General features: G+C 46.3%; 1 protein-coding gene across 1 annotated transcript in view; it reads right to left on the reverse strand.

Moving 5' to 3' along the window:
* The window catches only part of MAU2 (MAU2 sister chromatid cohesion factor), a 2634229-nt gene that overhangs the window by 970362 nt on the left and 1642676 nt on the right, over positions 1-21191 (reverse strand). The window contains exon 12 of the mRNA XM_044090765.1: positions 8281-8346. Coding sequence (XP_043946700.1) covers positions 8281-8346 — 66 coding nt within the window. The remainder of the gene's footprint in view (positions 1-8280; positions 8347-21191) is intronic.

Consider the following 21191-nt stretch of genomic DNA (forward strand, 5'->3'; position numbering starts at 1 on the left):
GTTGGTGAGCTCTCCTGATTGGATTGGTGCTATCTAAATAAAACCTCAATTGCTGATGGACATCTAGACAATGGAGCATATACTCAACCCTCGTTTCTGAAATCTGTAAAGAAAACTGGCAACTGAATCAAATGCCTCGGGTTAGACTCAGAAGTCCACCCTAGACAAAAAGGATTTCCTGCAGTGAAACACTATGAAAGTTCTGAAACTCTTCTGGCTGAAGCAACTGCAATTGTTTTCCATGAGACGCGCTTGAAATCTACAGTGGCTGCCAATTCAAACCCTGGTCAATGCTTGGAGGACACCTTCACCTGAAGCATCTTAGGAAAACTTTTGTTTGCGACTGAAAGGAAAGTTGTGTAAAATCTTGCCATAACCATAGATGTCCTTCTCTTCCATGTTGCAGTGTTCTACATGTGGGTTTACTCTTCTTCCTCTCCAGTTCTGCCAGGTTTCCAAAGATTTTCAGTTCCTCTAGGTGTGTTGGACGTTTGACGTGACTGCTGGAATGTGGGCCATAAAAGTGACTTTTGCATGCACCAGCCCTCAGAACCTAAGAGAGGTCCCAGTCGGAGCCAGTCCTGTAAGGGCATAGCCTGTCCTTTTTCACCCAGGAGGGCAAGTGCAGTCTGACAAGAGAGGAAGGTGGGAGGGAAGGAATACTGCAACACAGAAGAGGATGACATCTTTGGTTATGGTAAGATTTTACACAACTTTTCTATATCCTTCTATTCCAGTGTTGCAGTATTCTACATGTGGGTGAGTACCACAGCTCACAGAGGATTGGGGCGGGTGGCCTGCATGAGGTTTCCAGGGCTCCATGTAGGATAGCCCTGGCAAACCCTGCCTTAGCCCTGGATATATGGTCTAATTTGTAATGTTTGGTAAAGGTGTGCACTGAGGACCAAGTGGCTGCCTCAAGAACAGCATTGGTGTCTAGCACCTTGAAAAATGCTCAAGAAGTGGCCATTGCTCTGGTGGAGTGGGCTTTGACATAGCACTGTAAGGTATTTCCATGGTGTAGGGAGCAGAAGGAAATGGCCCTGGAAATCCAGGCCGAGATGGTCTATTTTTCTGCTTAGGTAATCTGCCTGGTTGTTGTGCAGGGATGAGATGTAGGCTGCCTGGAGGGTGATCCCCTGTGTGGTAGCCAGTTACCACACCTGCAGAGCTAGTCTGCATAGAAGGTAGGATTTGGTCCCTCCCTGCTTGTTGAGATACCACAGGACTGTGGTGTTGTCTGTGAATATCTTTAGAGGGCCCTGCTCTAGGTATGGCTGGAAGGCCTGTAAAGATAGAAGGATGGTCCTCATATCTCTCACGTTTATGTGGTCTTGTCTGAGTGTGTTTGTCCACAAACGTTGCACTGTCCTTGTCACCAGAGTTGTTCCTGAGCCCAGGTCTGAGGCATCTGTGTACATGGTTTGGGATGGAGAGGGTGGTTGAAGAGGTAAGACCTGGGTTTTGGACTACTTTGGCCACCCACCACCTCAGCTCCTGATGTAGGCAGGGCAACAATGGGATCCTGAACTCCAGAGGGTGAGTGTTGAGTTCATACCAACCGGAGGTACCACTGAAGTTTCCTCATGTGCATCTTTGCTAGGGGCAACATGGGGATGGTAGCTGTCATGTAGCCTAGAAGTCTGAGAAAATGCCTTGCAGTCAGTTTTCTCAATTGTATAGCAGAACTGAGGTGGTTTTGAAGGGATACCACCTTTTCTGCTGGAAGAAAGGCCTTCATGAGGTCTGTTCTGATTCTGCAACCCAGGAAGACAATATCCTGTGTAGGGTTGAGGTAGGACTGAGAAATTGATCAAGAACCCTAGAAACTGGAGCATAACCAGGTAGTCCTGAGAATGGCTTAGAAGAGTTTCCCTGTCTTTTGCTAGGACTCTGACGTTGTCTAGGTAAGGGAATACCTGAATTCCCTTTTTCCTGCAGTAAGTGATGACCGGAGCGAGGCATTTTGTGAATATCCTGGGTGCAGTAGAAAGCCCAAAGGGCAAGGCACAGAACTGAAAGTGATATGGGCCCGCCAGGAACCTTAGGTATTTCCTGAAGGCAGCTTTACAGGTATGTGAAATAATCATCTGTTACTCTGAGTGTTATCATGAGCCCTTGTGGAAGGATGAGTGGAGAGAGTGGGTACGGAGAGCAACCTGAAAGTAGGGACCTTTAGGAAGGGGTTGAGGTGACAGCGGTCTAGAATTGGCCTCCATAGGTCTTCCTTTCTGGGTACCAAAAAGATTCTGGAATAGAATCCTTTTCTTTTTGCTTGTTTCAGAACTAGCTCTATGGTGCCCTGAAGGAGTAGGACTTGTAGCACCTGATGAAGGAACGGTAGTTGACTAGGTGGGGGCTGTGGTATGCCCCTTCTTGATGGAGCCGCAATCCAGGACATGAAGTAGTCATCCTGCAGGAAGGACAGGACCCATTTGTCTGTGGTAATGAGTGACCAAGTAGGGAGACAGAGACTGATAGAAAGGGGTGTGGGGGCTGAAATTTTGGCAGGGAGTCCGACACTACCTGCCCTATCAGGAAAGGAAGGCCTCTGGCTTGAAGACAAAGACAGCCTAGACAGAGGAGGCGGTCTTCTTGGGGGTCTTCTAGACGGGGGAGCAGCAGGCCTGGAGGATTTCCTGATAAATTGGGTCTTGGATGGCTAAGTTCCTCTGGAACTTGGGAAAAGGATGTTTCAAGTCCTGTAATTCTTTACCTTTCTGTTGTAAAGATTTGAAAAGGTAAGACACTTTTTCACCAAAAAGTGCTGAGTGGTCCAAAGGTGTATTTAGGAGTTTTGCCTGCTGAGTATCTCTAACACTGAAGCTGATGCAGCTGACCTGGCTGAGGCTTCAGCTGCATCATAGCTACACCTCAGGGACTGCCTATTCACCTGAGAGATGAGAACCATAAGGGAAGACCGGGAGGCTTTGACAGCACAGTTAGGGATGTCTTCTAACTCTTTAGAGGCTTTGTCCAGGAGAGCTAAAGTGTATTTGGTCATATGTGTTAGGTAGTTTGCGGCTCTAAATGAGAGGGTGGCCAAAGTACAAATTTTCTTTCCCAAACTCTCCATGGTCTTGCTGTTTAGAAAAGGTTTTATGACCATGTTGCTGGGAGGATAGTACTGGTAGGCAGCAGTTTGGAAGCCCTGTCCACAGAGAAAAAAAAGTGGCTGGATCAGCAGGGGGGATTTAATGAGAAATTTCTCAATCTCAGGGACCTTTTACAACCTGTCTGCTCTCTGGGGAGCCGGAGGTTGGGAGTCTGGGCTAGTGAAGGCTAAGGCAAAAGTATCCAGAAAGGCAGGTTGGATGGGAGAATGAGAAGGACTGGGAGTGTCCATTTGGATAAGGTCATAAAACCTTTTCTAAACATCAGACTTATCCGAGAATTGCCACCTAAAGTGGTCTTTCATTTTTTTTAATACTTTCCCCAAAGGTAAGATCCTCTACAGGGGAGTCCGGTTCAACAGAGGCCTCCTCAGGAGAACCATATCCCAAGGGGGATGATATCTGGGAGGAGTAGGAAAGAATCCTCAGAGGAGTCAGACAATCCCTCTTCCTCGAGCTGTTTTACCCTCCTTTCCTGGATAGGAGGTCTGGGACTAAGGAGGGGAGGAGCAGTGTCAAAGGATTCTGCTGAAGGCCGAAGGAGCATAAAGGCATTGAATAAGCTCTAGCTGAAGACCTGCCAAACTGGCATGCTTTCAGAAGCAGGGGTAAGGTGTCTTGTCTTCTGTCTTTTCTTCAAAGGCCTAGCTGGAATATGGCTTGAAATAGGCTTAGGGTCACTGATCGTTTGAGCGGAGGCGGTATCCAGTGAACTTCGACCGAAAGCTCCCCCCCCCCGGCATCTAGAGAAGGTGCCGGTAAATCCACTGTGGATGTGTTGTTCACTTGAGATTTTGTGGCTTCCTCAGAGTTACCTGCTGTACCTGTATCGGCAGATGCCGGATCCTCAGTCAAGCTAATGTCGGCTACAGACTGAGGTACAGCAGACAGAGGCGTAGGGAAAGTATGAGGCTGCGAGGGCTTGACCTTCTTCCTAGACAGTTTGGACAAGGCATCGGGCACAGCCTCCATTCCTAGCACTAACTGTTTCTAGCATTGATTTTCTAAATAGAGGTTTAGGGCTTGTAAAGGATGGTGCAAGGTCTTCGGGACAAACCAACAGCAAATGGCGCAGGTCTTGCAGTCATGTTCCCTGCCTAGACAAAAAAAAGACACTGGTCATGCTCATCTTTGTGGGGAATCTGCTGACCGCACTTGCCCTTACCGTATGACGTTAACAGACTATAATAAAGTAGGACAGAAAGAATCCACAACGGGGTACTTAACTGAGTATTTTTCGATCAGATGTCCGCGAGAAGCAAGAGCACCTGGTGTACGACTGGCAGCTGAAAGTTCTGAGGGCTGGTGAGTGCAGACGTCACTTTCATGGCTCACATTCCAGCAGCTACGTCAGAAGTCCAACACACCTAGAGGGACTGAAAATCTTTGGAAACCTGGCTGGTAGAACTGGAGAGGAAGAAGGGTAAACCCACATGTAGAATACCGCACCACTGGAATAGAAGGACATCAGCATTCACCCCCCCCCCCCTTTTGGTTTCTAGAGAAAGTCGTCAGCAGGGTGAATAAGCAAACAACCTCAGCAGATGTTTTGTTTGCTCCTAGTCAGTGTCCCCTTGTCTGTGCCCTTAAATTTGCAGCCAGATAAAGTGAAAACATCGAACGGGGGTTAAGGATACCATGAAGCATTATTACACAGGTGCACCCAGGCATGACAGTGGATGCCAAGCTTGCTGCATCATCCAATGCATTTGAAATATACTGCATGGAAAAGACAGATAACATGGTGGCTGTCTCCCCCAAGGTCTTATGAGACTTGGGTTAAGGTTGTGATGCCACCAACTTAGTAACTTGTGATTAGATCTCTCTGAAGTCTAGTTGTCTCTCATACATAGTTCAGAACATGGATGAAGCATATGTGCACTTTCCAAACTGGTCCAGCACCACTGACTTCCTGTTTGGGGGATGAACTTATGCTCTCTCTGCAGATTTTTTTTCGTGGCTGCAGCAACAATGCCATCAACCACAGAACCCCTGCTGCAAAAGGAGCTATCCTTAGATGGTTCCAGAACCTTGTCAGGTTTGAGTGCTACCGGCTCCACCATGTTGTGTTCTCTCCATGCCCTTCTGGTGACAAGATCGACTAGAGTGTCTAGCGGTACCACTTCAAGGCATGGATGGGCACACCAATGGCTATGAGAAGATGGGCACACCAATGGCTATGAGAAAAACAGACTCCTTTAGGGAAGGAGCTTTGGTGGTCAACTCCCCCAGTCTCTCAATCCTACATGACCACAAAAGGAGGTGTAGTCATGGGGGTACCTAGGGTACTCTTCCCACCTCATCAAGGTCGGAATCTTCCACCAGGGGTTGCTCAGGGGAATCCAAGGGCTTCCTCTTACATAGACTTGTACATCTCCTTGGGAGGGGGGTGGAGGAAGCAGGGGGTTGCTCAAAATCTTTGGATGTGGGCTGCTTCTGGACAAGTTCATGAGATGCGACAGCCCCAGGAGGATAAAATCTGGACAGATCAGACAAACAGAGAAAACCCTTCTATGACAAATGCTGAATCTGGATAACTGAGGAAGTATAACCCCCCCCCCCCATCGGTATGCCACCCCAGCCACCAATCAGCCAGGTCAGACGCAGAGCTGTCCAGGACCATTGCACCCAGGTGCAAGGATTGCTCCAATAACCTCAGAGTCGACCACAAACCCTGGTCCTCAGTTCTGGCTCTGATTCTGTGATACAGACTGCTACAACCACATTAGGGCAAATATGCCCAGGTGGAGGCTGGTGTCAAAGTAAGACAAGCTGTTAGCACAGACGCTGAAAAAATAAGAGTGGGCACTGGATCCAGGTTTACTGAAGGAGAAGGCATCACTGATGGGGTGGGGGGGTCCACTTAGACCCAAGGGGAAAGGAATGATCCCCAGGTCCATTGGGGCCATTCAGAAAGGTTTAAATTAACTTGTCCAAATCAGTTTTCTTGACACTCCTAGTGGACCTAGCACAAAAAGCCATAGAGGGCAGCTTACCAGGCTGGTGCACAGGCTCTTTTGGGTTCTGGGAAGTGCCAGTGCTACCAACTGGACTCCAGTGCCACATACAGGAAGGGACTTGGGCTATGCAAGTTTGGAGACTTCTGCTGCTCAGACACTGGAGCTGGAACCTGCGTTTACTTATAATGATAAGGGGACCCAGGTTGACAGTGGCCTTTCTTTTGACACTCACATTGCTAAAGTGGTTAGAAAGACCTTCTACATTGCCCACCTGATCATGAAGGGATTCACATCCAGATCTAGTGAGGTCATTGTTCCCCTGTACTCTTCACTTAGACCAATGATCGAGTACAATGCCCCATTCGGGATGTATCTCACCCGACATCTGCAGCAATTGGAGAGACCCCAAAAGTTCCTCACCAAAAGGATAAAGGGACTCCAAAATCTGTCATATGCTGCCAGATTGAAGAAACTCCAGCTCTATTCAGTCGCATACCGTCTGCTCAGAGGTGACATGTGCCTGACATACAAGGCCATGTCCAACCCGAATTAATGGACATGCTCCACCTCAAAAATCCAAATGCACCAAAACCACTAGAGCAAGCGACTTAAACCTTAGCACGGCTATAAATAGGACGTGCTGGAGGGATAGATTTATCACTCAGAGACTCCCTATGCTGTGGAATAAAATCCCGGTCCATGTGAGGCAGAGCACCTCGCTGACTCTGTTCAAGAGAAATCTAGACCTGTGGATGGGAGATCGTAGGTTTACCCCGGGAATCATATCTGTGTCACTGCTGGACAGAGGCACAACAAACTAATGGGCACAGTATTTTTTCATATAAGGGGTGGCGTAAGCCACAAAAATTTGGGCTAGGCTTATAAATGCCTTAGGGCAGATAGCCTAGTATAAACCTATGAACCTATGATGTGGTACCAAGCACCATATTCATAACCCGAAGCCAAGGAGGATGGCAGCCTTAGGGCCTTCAGCTCCAGCTTAACAGATGACGAATATATAGGCCATTTCTTAGACTCCTTTTCTTTCTTGCTCCTTTTTCTCTTTCCTGTTCTTTTCTTTATGTCTCTTTTCCACCAGTTTCTTCAATGGAAGAGGCAGACTGTGAAGCAACCACAGGAGGTGAAAGACATCCCTTTCAGTACCAGTTTGGTTCTACAGTCAGCCAAGACTCTGTCCCCAAACAAGGCAAAAGCCTGCCGGTCATAATTCTGGTGGGTCACACCCATACAACTGACAATGATCATGTGAATCTTTGGAGGGGGCAGTTTATAGCTGCACCCCAAACACTTTCAGAAGCCAAACGTCGTATCCATCACCAACAGCAAGCAAAGTACATGAGTGAAAAAAGGTACACAAAGAAATCTAAAGATTATGCAGAATTCAAAAATTTCAAACAATAGCAAAAGCCTTTTACTTACATATGGTAAAAGTTTAAGGACAAACCACCTACTTAAGGCAAGTAAAGGCAGAAGAAAAAAACTCTAAACTTTAATGACTGAAAGCGAAATGGCAGGCAGTACACTTCACGTGCTGACAATTCTAACAGCAGTGCTTAAGAAAAGAGGAAAACACAAACCACCAATTAATTATTAAATCATGGAAGAGGAGGGAAACCATAATGAGCTGGGATAACAAAATAAGCAACTGGCACTTACCTTAAACAGAGCTTCACAGAATACCTCTGATCCTTAAGAGCAGTAAATGAGATCTGAGGAGATTTAAGCCCCCCACAGGCTGAGCAGACGGTAGTGACAACTGCTTGTAACAAGAATGCAAAACAGCAGGCCTGACATTAGAAAAGGATGCATGAAAATGGCTAAATGTAAACTTGCTTTTACATGCACTATTGCAGTCTATCAGCTGCTCCATTAGATAACTAAAACCATCAACATACCTAGGTGGATGTGGGTAGACTTGAAAGGTGGGGTAGGTATCAGCCAGGGAAAAAAGGACAAACGCATCTGTTTTACTGCTGCAAGAATCTGTCTGTGTGTGGTGGGGGTGGGGGTGGGGAGGGGATCTAGTGCTGATGCAGAGTAAGCCAAAAAGCAACATAAGAATGGTTTTAAACTTGCTTTGAATAACAAAATCACTGAAAATGGTCTCAAACTCTCATGCTCAAGACCGTATGTAAAGTACAACACTGCTTAATGCAAACAATGAAATGAAAAGCTGAAAGTCTCACCCGTAGTGCTGTTGAGAACTGTGCCTCTGCATTGTCCATACAGTTAACGGAAATACAATACAAACCCTGTAAGTATGAAATCACAGCATGAGAGAAATGCAAAGCAATTGTCTAAATAAAACTGAGAATTTACTCAGAAAAATACAAGTGCTCAAGATGTTTTTGCAGCTGCCCTGTTCACACCACACTACATGCCTTCCTGATATCTGAAAAAATCATCAGAATACATTTCAGTCATCTAGACAGTAGAGGGTTTTCCACTATATATATATATCTGCACCTCAGTAAAAGTCTGATCTCCAATAAGTAAAACTGTGTAAGCAAACTAACGTACAGCTGAATTAGGAACTCATCATAAATGCAGATTTTCCTTAGTTTCACTGATGCAACCCTCACATCTTGGTACACCCTACCCTTGGTCAGACAGTCTACCATTACTCACTCTCCCAAAAGGGTACAAGCAGTATTGAAGAATTTATTTATTTTTTTAAATACTGTTATCTTCAGATATTTCTCGTCCCTGGGGGGTCAACGTCCAGAACTACAGTGCAGGGGACCAGGAGGAAAGCACAGCTGTGTTAAGAACTTACTTACCATAAAGTACAGTTTTGTACCCACCATAAATGTGGATGTCCGATAGGAATGCATCTGCAGTCCTTACAAATGGGTTGTCCTGTCGTCAGGCAGCCCTTCGGTCGGCCGGATTCCAAAGTCTGGGTCTGGCCTCGGCTGGTGTCGCACTTCACCCGACGTCATAGCTGCAGTTATTCGGGTATAAAGGCATCAGCCGACTCCATTTTCCTCAGTGTTTCTTGCCCCAGATGCCAGGAGCCCTCTAGGAAGGCTAAATTTGGATAAATGCCAATGATTCCAAATAGTAGAGAGCAAACAAAAAATAAGCATGTATGTACATATATACAAACAAATACACCATAATAGATTCCCCCAGCTAGCTATAAGATGGGCAAATACCCTGGGAGTACCACAGAGGGGAAGGAGGGTGGGTAATCCTGACTGCAGATGCATTCCTATCGGACATCTACATTTATGGTAGGTACAAAACTGTACTATGTCCTTCAAGGATGCATCTGCAGTCCTTACAAATGGGTAGAATACCATAGCCAAACTGGGGGAGGAGGTAAAATAAAATTATGGTGTAGTTAGGATCCCTTGCAAAACAGCAGTGGCAAAACCTGCTCGGGATCTAGAGTATAAAGGTAAATTGTAATGCTTGGCAAATGTATGCACGGAGCTCCAAGTAGCAGCCTCTAAAATGTCCTTGGTAGCCACTCCTCGTAGGAAAGCTGTGGTAGTGGCTGTAGCCCTTGTAGAGTGAGGCCTGATGTTTTCAGGAGATTTCTTTCCATGGTAGGAGTAACAAAATCTAATGCAATTTCCTATCCACTTGGAGATTGTCTGTTTTGAAATTGCTTTTCCTTCCATTCCTGTTGCATATGCTACCAGTAGCTGGTCAGTTTTTCTATTGCCCTTGGTCCTGTCCAGGTAGTAGCGTAATTGTCTATGTACATCCAAGGTATGCAACAGTCTTTCTCCCCTGTTCTGCGGGTTGGGGAAGAATGTAGGTAGGTGGATAGCCTGATTTAAAGATACTCTGGAGACCACCTTAGGCATAAAAGTAGGATTTGTCCTCATGGACACTATCTTGATGGAAGATCAGGAAGGGTTGTACTGCCATTAATGCCTGTAGCTCAGATACCCTTCTTGCTGAAGTGATTGCCAGCAGGAAAGCAGTTTTCCATGATAAGTATTGTAATTCTGCTGTTGCTGCTGGTTCGAAAGGAAGAAGTGTCAATTTTTCTAGCACAAAGTTCAAGTCCCATGCGGGCAATGGTGGCTTCCTAGGAGGTTTTACATTCTTAATTCCTCTCATAAACTGCCTGAGCAGAGGATGTGAGAAGACTAGAGGAATCAAGTCGTATTCTGCTGAAATAGCTGATGCATGAATCTTAATGGAAGAATAGGACAGGCCTTTGTGGAAGAGCTCTGCCAAGTATTCCAGGATGTTGGCTATGTTTACCAGTGACACATCTTCTCCTTTAGCAGTACTCCAAATGAGATATCTTTTCCATTTTGCTGAATAATTTTTTCTTGTTGAGGGTCTGCGAGCCTCCAGGATAATGTCTTTAACCCTTTGGGATAAATTTGGGTTAATTGGTCTTATGCAATGTTCCAGGCAGTTAGCTGCAGAGTTTTCAGGTTTGGATGCAGGATGTTGTAGTGGTTCTGAGTTAACAGCAAGGGAACCAGGGGTAGGGTCCATATTTGTTCCCGAGACATGCTCCTCAGTAATGGGTACCAATGTTGTCTTGGCCAGTCTGGAGCTATCAGAACGATCCTTGGACGGTCCTCTTTGATCTTCAATAGCACCTTGTGCATCAAAGGAAGTGGTGGGAATGCATATGCTGTCAGGTTTTTCCAACTGAAAGATAGGGAGTCCACCTTCCAAGCAAGTGGGTGGTACGTCCTTGTGCAGAATTTCTTTAGCTGGTGATTGCGTGGGGATGCAAACAAGTCTATTTCTGGGAGTCCCCATTTTCTTGTAATGGTTTTGAAGATGTCCGGATGTAGCATCCATTCGTGGGCATCCGTGGTAGTCCTGCTTAATATGTCTGCTAGAATGTTTTCTTTTCCTGGTACAAAAATTGCTTGTAACTGAATGTTGTAGCTCAGGGCCACATTCCAGAGATCCAATGCCATCCGGCATAGAGGGTAGGAATGTGTGCCTCCCTGTTTGTTGATGTACCACATAACTGTGGTGTTGTCTGTCCTTATCATCAATTGACCTTCTCGAAGAAATGGTCTGAATGCCTGAATTGCCAGTTTTACTGCCAGCATTTCCTTTAGATTTATGTGTAGGTGCATCTGGTCTTAAGTCCATAAGCCTTGTATGCACTTGTCCAGCATGTGGGCCCCCCGAGGTCTGAGGCGTCCGTCGTGATGGTTTGGCTTGGTTGAGTGCTGAGGAAGGGCAATCCTGTGTTTGATTGACAGGCCTGAGCCCACCATTGGAATTCTTGCTTCAGGCATGGAATTATTGGAATATGGGTTTCTAGGCTGTGCTTGTGTTGAGACCATAAATTCCTTAGGTACCACTGTAACTTTCTCATATGCAGTCTGGCGTGTGGAACCAATATTATGCAGGATGCCATGAAGCCCAAGGCTTGCAGGACTTTTCTTGCTGTTAGATGGTTTTTCTTTGTTAATGCCAAGAAGTAGAGAGGTAGTTGCTCCTGTTTTTCTACTGTTAGGAATGCCATTTGTTTTGATGTGTCCAGCTCTGCACCCAAAAAGGTTATCCTTTGGGATGGTATCAGCCTTGACTTTTTTATATTGACTGTATATCCCAGGGCTTGTAGTAGGTAAATGACCCTTTTCAAGTCTTCTGCTAGCTTGTTTTTGTTGTCCGCTTGTATCAGGCAGTCGTCCAGGTAAGGGTAGATTTGGATTCCCTGAAGCCTGCAATGAGCAATTACTGATGCCAGGCATTTCGTGAACACTCTGGGCGCAGTAGATAAGCCAAAAGGCAATGCTGACAATTGATAATGCTCTGATCCTGCAAGAAATCTGAGGTATCTTCTGCAATTTGGTCGTATGGGGACGTGCAGGTATGCCTCCTTGAGATCTAGAGTTACCAGCCAAGACTCCTTGCCCAGCATGGGAAGAAGCTGCTGTAGAGTCAGCATTTTGAATTTTGGAACAATGAGGAATGTGTTTAAAGCGGACAGGTCGAGATTAGGTCTCCATTTGTTTTCTTTTCTTGGTACCAGGAAGAGTCTGGAGTAAAATCCCTTTCCTTGCTCCATAGATGGTACCTTTTCCACAGCTCTCATCCTTAATTGAGATATTTGTCTTAGAGCTTCTGCCTTTTGATTTGGAGGTAGGTTTGGCATTCCTCTCTTCCCTGGTAGAGTATGGAAGTGAAACCTGTAACCTTGGTCTATTGTCTGCAAAATCCACTTGTCTCTTGTGATGTAATGCCAGTTCATTGAAAATAAGGCTAGCTTCCCGCCTAAGGGTGCTTCTAGTTGTTCCCTGGTAGGAGGTGCCAGAGCCAAGTCACTGTGATTGTCCTGTAGCTGTGGTGGTGGCTGTGTCTATGGCTGTACCTCGCTGGTTGTTACCCTGCCACTGGCGTCCCCTGTAGGCACCACTGGATTGGCTTCTGCCTCTTGAACGCCTATTCCTGCCTCTCTGAGCTCTGGAGGAGTCTGGAAAGGACCAGTTCTTGGAGGGCCAATTCCTGCTAAACCTTGGAGGTTGGACCTGTAAGAAGTCTTTCACTGTTTGGACAGATTTTGCCTTCTCTTCCATCTTCTTCAGCACCTGCTGTGCAGGAGAGCCAAACAAATTGATCATATCCATGGGAGCATCTAATAGTTTTGATTTGACATGGTCTGGTAAGGCCTGCTCTTTTAACCATGCATGCCTTCTGATAACTGTGCCAGTCATGGCTGATCTAAAGGAAGCCTCCAGTGCATCACAGCCGCATTTTAAAGAATGGTTACTGACTTGCTGAATGTTATGTACCATTTCCTGAACAGATTTTTTATCTAATGGTTCATCCGAGGACAGCTTTTTGGTTAACTGGTCTAGCATAAATTCTTGATACTGGATCATGTGAAATTGACAGTTCAAGGCCCTAGCAGAAAGAGTAGCAGAAGTGTAAACTTTTTTACCCCATCTCTCTAAGGACCTGGATTCCCTTTCAGAGGGGAGGGGTTTTTTGGCAGAGGTAGCTGCTACAGCCTTAGGTCCCTGGGAGATAGTCTCGGGATCTGCAAAAGGAGCCTTATATACATGGTAATGCGTGTCCGGGACCCTGTTGTACCTATCGGGCTTAGCAGGGGCCGGAGGTAGAGAATCAGGAGCAATACAAGCATCATTAAATGCATCATCTACAACAGAAAGAACTGGAGGTATGGCTAAAGGCCTATGTTGTGGTAAATGCAGAAAGGTTCTAAGCCTTTTTCTGGAGTCTGAAAAATCCTGGCACTGCCACTGAAATTGTTCCCTCATAACATGCAAGGTTTCCCCAAAGGAAAATTCCTCAGGCGGAGAGGCAGAAGGGATGGACTCCTCAGCATCAGAATCCTCATAAGGGGAGAATGGAGCCTCTGGAGGGTCTGTATTATCTGAATCATCAGAGGAATCATCTGAAGAAACTGGTTCAGGGGGCTCTGCTCTAGGCCTCTTCTCTGGAGGTGGGTGAGAGGCCCTGTCTGGTTGAGGTTGGGATCCCCGGATTAAAGAAATGAGATCCTCTGCTAAACTAAGCATTTGAGAACTAGAGCTAGGCCTGTGAGAGGGGGGCTTAGCAGGTACAGATTTGGTAGCTTTAGCTGCTTTAGCCCTGGCAAAGGCCTTAATGGACATGGCTGCAGGTGGCCTAGCAGCTCCACGTGCAGGGGTTGAAATATCCAAGGGAATAGTGTCAGATAATTCCTGAGAAACTGCAACAGCAGGTGGGATTTCAGTAGCCGATTCCACCAGGTTGGAAGAGGCCTCGGTAGAAGGTAAGTTTTCGGCTGAAGGAAGAACCGCTTGCTCGGTTTCAGCCGAAACCGAGACACTCGCGGTTGGCTTAACCGTGGTTTCGGTCGAAACCGCGGACCGCGAGTGTCAGTCCTTTTCCTTGCGCTTTTTAGATATTTGCAAAGTCGGAGGATCCGACGGCATAATATAAGCAAAATCAGAGCCGAAAAACTCCTCAGCAAATTCCGACAGACGTCTAAGCGTCCGCCGGTTAAAAGAAGCACAGGCTAGACAAGCTGCTATGTCGTGGTCTGGGCCTAAACAAGGTAAGCAGTAAGAGTGGAAATCTTTATGAGGTATTTGTTTCCCACAAGTTAAACAGTTATTCACTTTTTCTGACATCGGCTGAGGCAAGAAAGAGTCCCCAACGGGGTACTTAGCTTTTTAGAAGTCTTCGGTGGAAGTATTCGGTAGTAGTAATCTCTGGTTCTGACCGACCGGCACTTGCGAACAGCTTCTGCTTCGGGCGCCACGCGGCAAGAAAGACTGGGGAAAATGGCGTCGGCTGATGCCTTTATACCCGAATAACTGCAGCTATGACGTCGGGTGAAGTGCGACACCAGCCGAGGCCAGACCCAGACTTTGGAATCCGGCCGACCGAAGGGCTGCCTGACGACAGGACAACCCATTTGTAAGGACTGCAGATGCATCCTTGAAGGACATCAGGAGGAAAGCACAACTGTGTTAAGAACTTACTTATCATAACAGTATATGTCCTACTGATCACTGCTGCAGTATTCTTAAAGTACAGTGGTGTACACTTACATAAATGTAGATGTTAGAGTGTATTCACTGTTGCAGTCATCACATTTGGGTTATCCCTGCCATGGTAGTCCTCGGCTGGCCCGAATACCAGAAGCTTAGTATTTCTGCTTTGGTTGCTGTCGCTTCAGGACTGACGTCAGGTCATCAGTAGTATAAAGTAAGGCAGCTGACCCCATTACTTCAGTCTTTCTTGCCGTGTTGCCCAAAGCAGAAGCAATTCGCATGAGTGCCAGTCAGCCACTACCTGAATTTCGTCTACCGATTTGAAGCTGATGTCTTCTAAAGATAAATACCCCGTTGGGAATCCTTTTTTCTTGCACTAACCGATGTCAGAAAAAGTTAATTGTCTCGCCTGTGGAAAGCAAATACCACACAAACTTTCATTCTTACTGCATCACTGGTTTAGGCCCAGACCACGACGTCCCCTGCTGTCGCTTCTGTGCTTTTTTCAACGTCAGAACTATCCGTCGTTGGGCCCTTATTGTAGCTAGATATTTTCGCTTACAGTCCTCCAACTTCGATATGGCTTCAGTAAGCCATTCGACAAGGACAAAGGAAACAAACAGCTGATATGTTTTCCTGATATACTTACTCTTGTCCAGGTAAAAACTGCAGTTGTCTGAATGTCTAAAGAGTGCAATATTCTTTCCCGTCTACTCTGGGGATTGGGGAAAGAGGCAGGCAGATAGACTGCTTGGCTGAGAGTAAGTTCAGTAACCACTTTTAGCATGAAGGATGGATTGGCCCTGAGGCTTACCCTGTCTTTGTGGAAGATAAGAAAAGGAGGCGTACCCATGAGAGCATGGAATTCTGAGACCCTGCAAGTTGAAGTCAAGGCCAAGAGTAGCAATGCTTCCAAGTGCAGAATTTTAAATTAAGTAATGGTTCAAAAGGAGATAAAGTTAGCTTTTCCAAAACAAACTTAAGGTCCCAAGGAGGGGCAACAATTTTCCATGGGGATTTTAGGTGTAAAACTCTCCTAAGGAAAAGTTTAATCCCTGTCTTGGACATGGGAGGGGGCTCCAAAGGAAGGCAAGCATTAACAGCCGAAAAGTAAATGTTAAAGGAAGAATAAGCCAAACAAGTGTAATAAGTCACACAAACATTGGGAGTACTGCATGGGTATCCACTAGAAGGGTTGGAGTTTGGGTTTTAAGCACCAGATGGAAAATCTTTTCCACTTGACCGTACAAGACTTTCTGGTGTTAGGTTTCCTGGCTTCTTGCACAATCCAAACCACCTGGTCAGAAAAGTTAAGTCTACTAGGGATTAAAATCCTGTCAACCAGAAGGTTAGGTTGAGAAAGTCTAGAATGGGATGAAGATGTCCTTTCTGTTGCGAGATTAGATCTCGTTTTGGAGGGATTCTCCAAAAGTTTCCCTTTAACAGGTGAAACAGGAGTGGGAATCAGTACTGTCTTGACCAGAATGTGCCAGTAGTAGTTTTGGGTATTCCTTCTGGACCTTGAGGGCAGGCTTGGCAAAAGAGGTAAAGGCTGACACGCATAAAGGAACTTCCCATGTGTGTGAAAGAGAAGGCATTTGTCCTCCAGGCCAGAGGTGTCGAATTCCTTCTGCAGAACATAAGCAGCAGGTGGGGAGGAGGAGACAAAGAGGTCTACCTGAGGGGTTACCCATCTGAGTGCGATAGCTTTGAACAACTGTGTTCACTCACCATTTGTGAGGATCCTCCAAGTCTCTGCTTAAAGTCTGCCAACACATTCTGTTTTGTGGGCATGTATGTTGCTCAGTGGGACGGATTCATATGAGAGGCTAGGTGCCAGTCAGGATCTTGTGCCTCCCTGTTCATGTTCCACCTCACAGTGGTGTTTGTGTGTGCGTATTAGAAGAGTGCCTGGTTTCCACAGGTGTAAGACAATCTGTATAGCTTGAAGACCAGCCCTATAAGTTTATGTGTTCTTTGAGTATTATGGGCAGACCACTCCCCTCGGACTCTCTAGTGTCCTGTCCAAGCCTCTGTAAACAGGACTTAGTTGTCTGAGGCTCGAGTGAATGGGAGACCTGGGTTGAGAGTAACCTGGTTGCGCCACCACAAGAGCTACTCCTTGATGTAAGGAAATGGAGGAATGCTGGTATCACTGTATTTTCCTTATGTGCAGTCTGGCAAGGGGCAGCATAGGAATGGTGGCAGCAATGAGTCCCGATGCTCTGAGAACTTGTATGGCTGAGGAATGCTTCTCATTGGAAAGCAGTAAGAACTTGGTGGCTAATGAGCTGACGACCTCTTGAATAATGGAGTCATGCATGGTGGGCATGTCAAGATGACATCCTAGACCATCAACTGTTGGGGACGAGATGGGATTTTTTTGTAGTTGTTGAACCTCAGGAGTCAAAAGTTGTACTGTGTAATGAAGGTGGTTTAGAATAGTGCCCCCAGATTAGAAGGTCATCCAGGTATGGGAAAATATGAGAGTGTGTGTGGCAGGAAGACACTACTGCAGCCACACTTTGTGAACATCTGTGGAGCTGTAGAAAACTAGAGAGTAATGCAATAAACAGAAAATATGACGACCCAGTATAAAACCTGAGAAATTTTCTACAAGAAGGGCAAAGGGAATGTGAAGATTGGCATCTTTTAGGTCTAAAGATACCACGGGTGACCTGAGGGAGCAGGAAAGGCAGAAGAGTTTGCAGGAACAGTATTTTGAAGGACAGCACTCTCAGAAAGGTGTTTAGCCTGGAAAGATCCAGGATAGGCAGCCAATGGTTTCCTTTCTAGGGACCAGGAAGAGCCTTGAATGCCTTTCTTGCATCCCTTTTCCCGAATAGGATTAGGGAACTACCTCTATGGTTCCCTGGGACAGTAAGTCTAGCACAATGGGCTCTATGAGGTGCATCTGGTTTGGAGGAGGAAAAGGAATTCCTCCTGGAGATGGACTGTTTTCCCAAGACATGGAGTAACCCTCCATGACCATGCTTAGGACCCAGTTATCTGAGGTTACCATTTCCCAGACAGGAAAGAAAGTCTTGGCAAAACTGCAGTGGAGGGGGTGAAGGTAGATGAGGGGAGCAAGGGATAAGTAGTCACAGTGGTATGCTATTGAACTGAGGCCTTCCAGAAGGGGTATCCTGAGTTTTTTTTCAGGAAATCTTTACTTGGAAGCATTCATTTGTCTATAAAGAGCCCTAGGATCGCTCTTGGCAAAGGGGCTGGACTTAGCTCATAGGTAGGTAGTAGGCTATCTGCCCGAGGGCATTTATAAGCCTAGCCAGTGTGTGTCGGCTTTCGCCGCCACATTGATTAATTAACTGATCCTCTGTCAAACAGAGCCAATGAAGTGATTCCAGGGGTGTATTTTCTGTTACCCATCCACTCGTAAAGGTTTCTCTTGAGTGTTAGTAAGGGGCTCTGCCTGACGTCATTTGGAATTTTGTTCCAAAGCATGGGGAGTCTCTATGACCGGAATCTATCCCTCCAGCATGTTCTATTTATTGTTGTGGTGAGGTTTAGCTCACTAGAGTGCATGGTTCGCAGTGACATGGATTTCTTTAGGTGGAACATGTCCATCAATTTTGAGTTGGACATGGCTTTGTAAGTCAGGCAGAGATCACCTCTGAGTGAGCGATATGCCACTGAGTACAGCTGGAGTTTTTTCAGTCGGGCTGCATAGGACATATGTTAGAGACCAGTAATCCTCTTGATTAGGTAGTTTTGTGGTCTTTCCAGCTGTTGGAAGTGTCTTGTGAGGTACATCCCAAATGGGGCATTGTACTCTATGATGGGTCTGAGTGACGAGTAGAGAAGCACTATAACCTCTTTCTAGATGTGAGCCCTTTAGTAATTAGATGGGCCACATAGGATTTCCTAACTACTTTGGCAAAATGATAGTCAAAGGAGAGATTACCATCTACTTGGGTCCTCAGATCTCTTAGCAACTCTTCTGTATTAAGGGGGCTGCCACCTATGTGGTAATTTGTGGGCGTTTTGTTTTTCCCAAATGGGATGACTATGCTTTTTTTGGCATTTAGCTTGAGGCCATGACTGAAACCAGGTGTCCGTCTCAGTAAGGCCCTTTTAGAGGATGTCTGTGCCAGCCTGAGAGTCAATTACGGCTCCCAGTTTGCAGTCATCTGCGAACTTGTTTAGCTAGTCCTCCTGTGTTTGCCTGTACTTCTGAGAAGTATATGCCCAACAGTAGAGGTCCCAGGACCGAGCCTTGCGGGACACCACTTGTGACTGTTTTAGAGTCGGACCTGGAGCCCCCTATTTTTTCCGTGTGAGTTCTGTCTGCAAACCAGTTAGCAACCCATCTTGTGACATAGGGATTTATGTTCAGGCTGGCGAGTTTTTCTGCAATACCAGAGTGGGGAATGGTGTTGAAAGTCTTGGAGAGGTCAAGGTAGGCGGTGTGAACCACCTTTTTCTCATCTATGGCCTTGGTGACTTTCTCGAATAAATCAATTAGGTTTAGTAGGCATGATCTGCCCTTAAAGTTGAACTGGGTCGGGTCAAGTGTTTGGAGGTTCCCAATGTCTTTGTTAAGGAGTTCCATGATGATGTGCTCCATAGCCTTGCAGACCAGGCTAGTCAGGCTTACTGGGCGAAAGTTACCAGGGTCAGTTGTGGCCCCTCCTTTGTGGAGAGGAACAACAGTTGCTGTGCGCCATTCTAGGGGCACGTAGCCTGTGGAGAGGCTGAGGTTGAACAGCGTGTTTATGTGGGGGGTTAGTTCATTCTGCAGTTCATAAAACACGCAGCCTGGGACACTATCGGGTCCCACTGACGCCGTTTTTGGCCTTTGAAAGGGCGGTTTTCACCTGTGATTTTTGGACACTAAACTTTTCCGGTATTGTTGTGGGCCCTTTTGGAGGTGAGGGGGGGGGGGTGAGGTTTGCACTGAATCTATCTGCCAGGATGTTGGCAATATCAGTAGGTTCAGTATATTTTGTGCTATTTTGCACTAGTTCAGTGCATATCTGCGAGTTGCCACTTAGATTCTTAACATAGCTAAAGAAGGCTTTGTGGTAATCTTTTGAATCCTTGGCTATTTTTCTTTCGAAGTTAGCCTTGGATGATTTCATGAGGGACTTCAGTTTCTTACTGATACTGACCAGGGATGTCGTTCCTTCTTGGGATTTGCTTTTTTTCTGAACTAGTTTCCTCCTTCTATTGTATAGCCTGTTTACTGCAGGGGTCCACCAAACTGGTTTCCTTCTCTTAGAGGAGTTAGTCTCGGTTTTGCTAGGGATGGTATGATCCACGCATCCTTGTAGGTGCTCATAGAGTGCATTTGCAAAGGTGTCTGCATCTTCGGCAGCGTTATCCTTTAGCGTGGGGGCTGTGAAACTTACCACATCTGTCTTAAGTAAGGTGAAGTTTGCTTTAGAAAAGTTTTTTTACTGTGGTTTCCTTAGTTGGGGGCGGTGGTGGGGTGTGGACATCCAGAGTGATTAGTTTATAGTTTGATCTAACCAGTGACGGGGTGACCTCTGGTGTGGAACACCTGTTGTCCATGTTGGTGATGACCAGGTCCAATATGTTTTCACCTCTGGTAGGGGAGTTTACCAGCTGATCCAGGGTGTGAGTTGATGAATTCCAGGAAGCGCTGGGCCTGGGAATTTGTACTCTAGTAGTTTTCCCAGTGAATGGTAGGGTAACTGAAATTGCCAAATATCATGGTGTTTGATAGGACCTTCATGTTTTCCAGTGTCACCAGAAAGGTGGAGTGGTGGTCCTGGTTCATGGAGGGTGATCTGTAGCAGGCCACAATTTGCCCGATGTTAGTTGCACATGGATGACCTCAGAGGTATCATGCTGCACCACTAACCTGGAGGTGTAGGTATCCTTGATGAATATGGATACACCCCCTTCCTTTTGTGTTTCGGTCCGTGTTCTGTGGCCGAAACGTGTGGTATGAGTTGTAGCCCAGTAGTGCTGGGGTGCTCCTCTGGAGCCTTGAACCAGGTTTCAGTTACTGCACAGATGTCACCGTTCTCCATACTGAGGAGTGCTTTGAACACATGCATTTTGAGATTTAAACCCCTGGCTTTCAGTAGCATAACCCTCAGTTTTTTGTTAATTGTGCTGTTTAGGGAGGTGGGTTTGACTTTTGAGCCTTGCCGAAAAAAGGCACTATGGGGCAGCAAGAGCCTTGGCCAGTATTCAAAAGCCTAAGGATGACAGGTGCAAGCAGTCTCTTGCAAAGCAACGCGGCTTGTCGAGCATGTCATCCCAGGCTGACAGACACTGGATCCCCTTTGAATGACACCAGAAGCTTAGCCAATTGTTGAAATTGATAATTTTTTTCTTTATACTGAGGTATCATTCTTTGTGAGGGCAGGATGCTACTCGGGGTCAGGGTCATACCAGCCTGGGCTGCATGATCAGAGAGCTCTTCCATGTCTCTCCATGTAGTCCAGGAAGGTACGTCTCAGGTCATTCACACCAACAAGAACAATGACAGAGTCATATTTGTACTTGTTCTGGAGTGACCTGAGTGCTTGTGTTATGTGGCAGATTCTGGCTCCCGACAGGCAGCTAACAGTAACCTTCTGCTTGTCCAGCCTAGTGAGTGGGACGTCAGTGTGCCTGACTACAGAGTCACCTATTACTAGTGTGTTAGGTATGCTAGT

Source organism: Protopterus annectens, chromosome 13.part0, assembly GCF_019279795.1.
Source record: "Protopterus annectens isolate FY-2018-M chromosome 13.part0, PAN1.0, whole genome shotgun sequence".
Classification (NCBI taxonomy): domain Eukaryota; kingdom Metazoa; phylum Chordata; order Ceratodontiformes; family Protopteridae; genus Protopterus; species Protopterus annectens.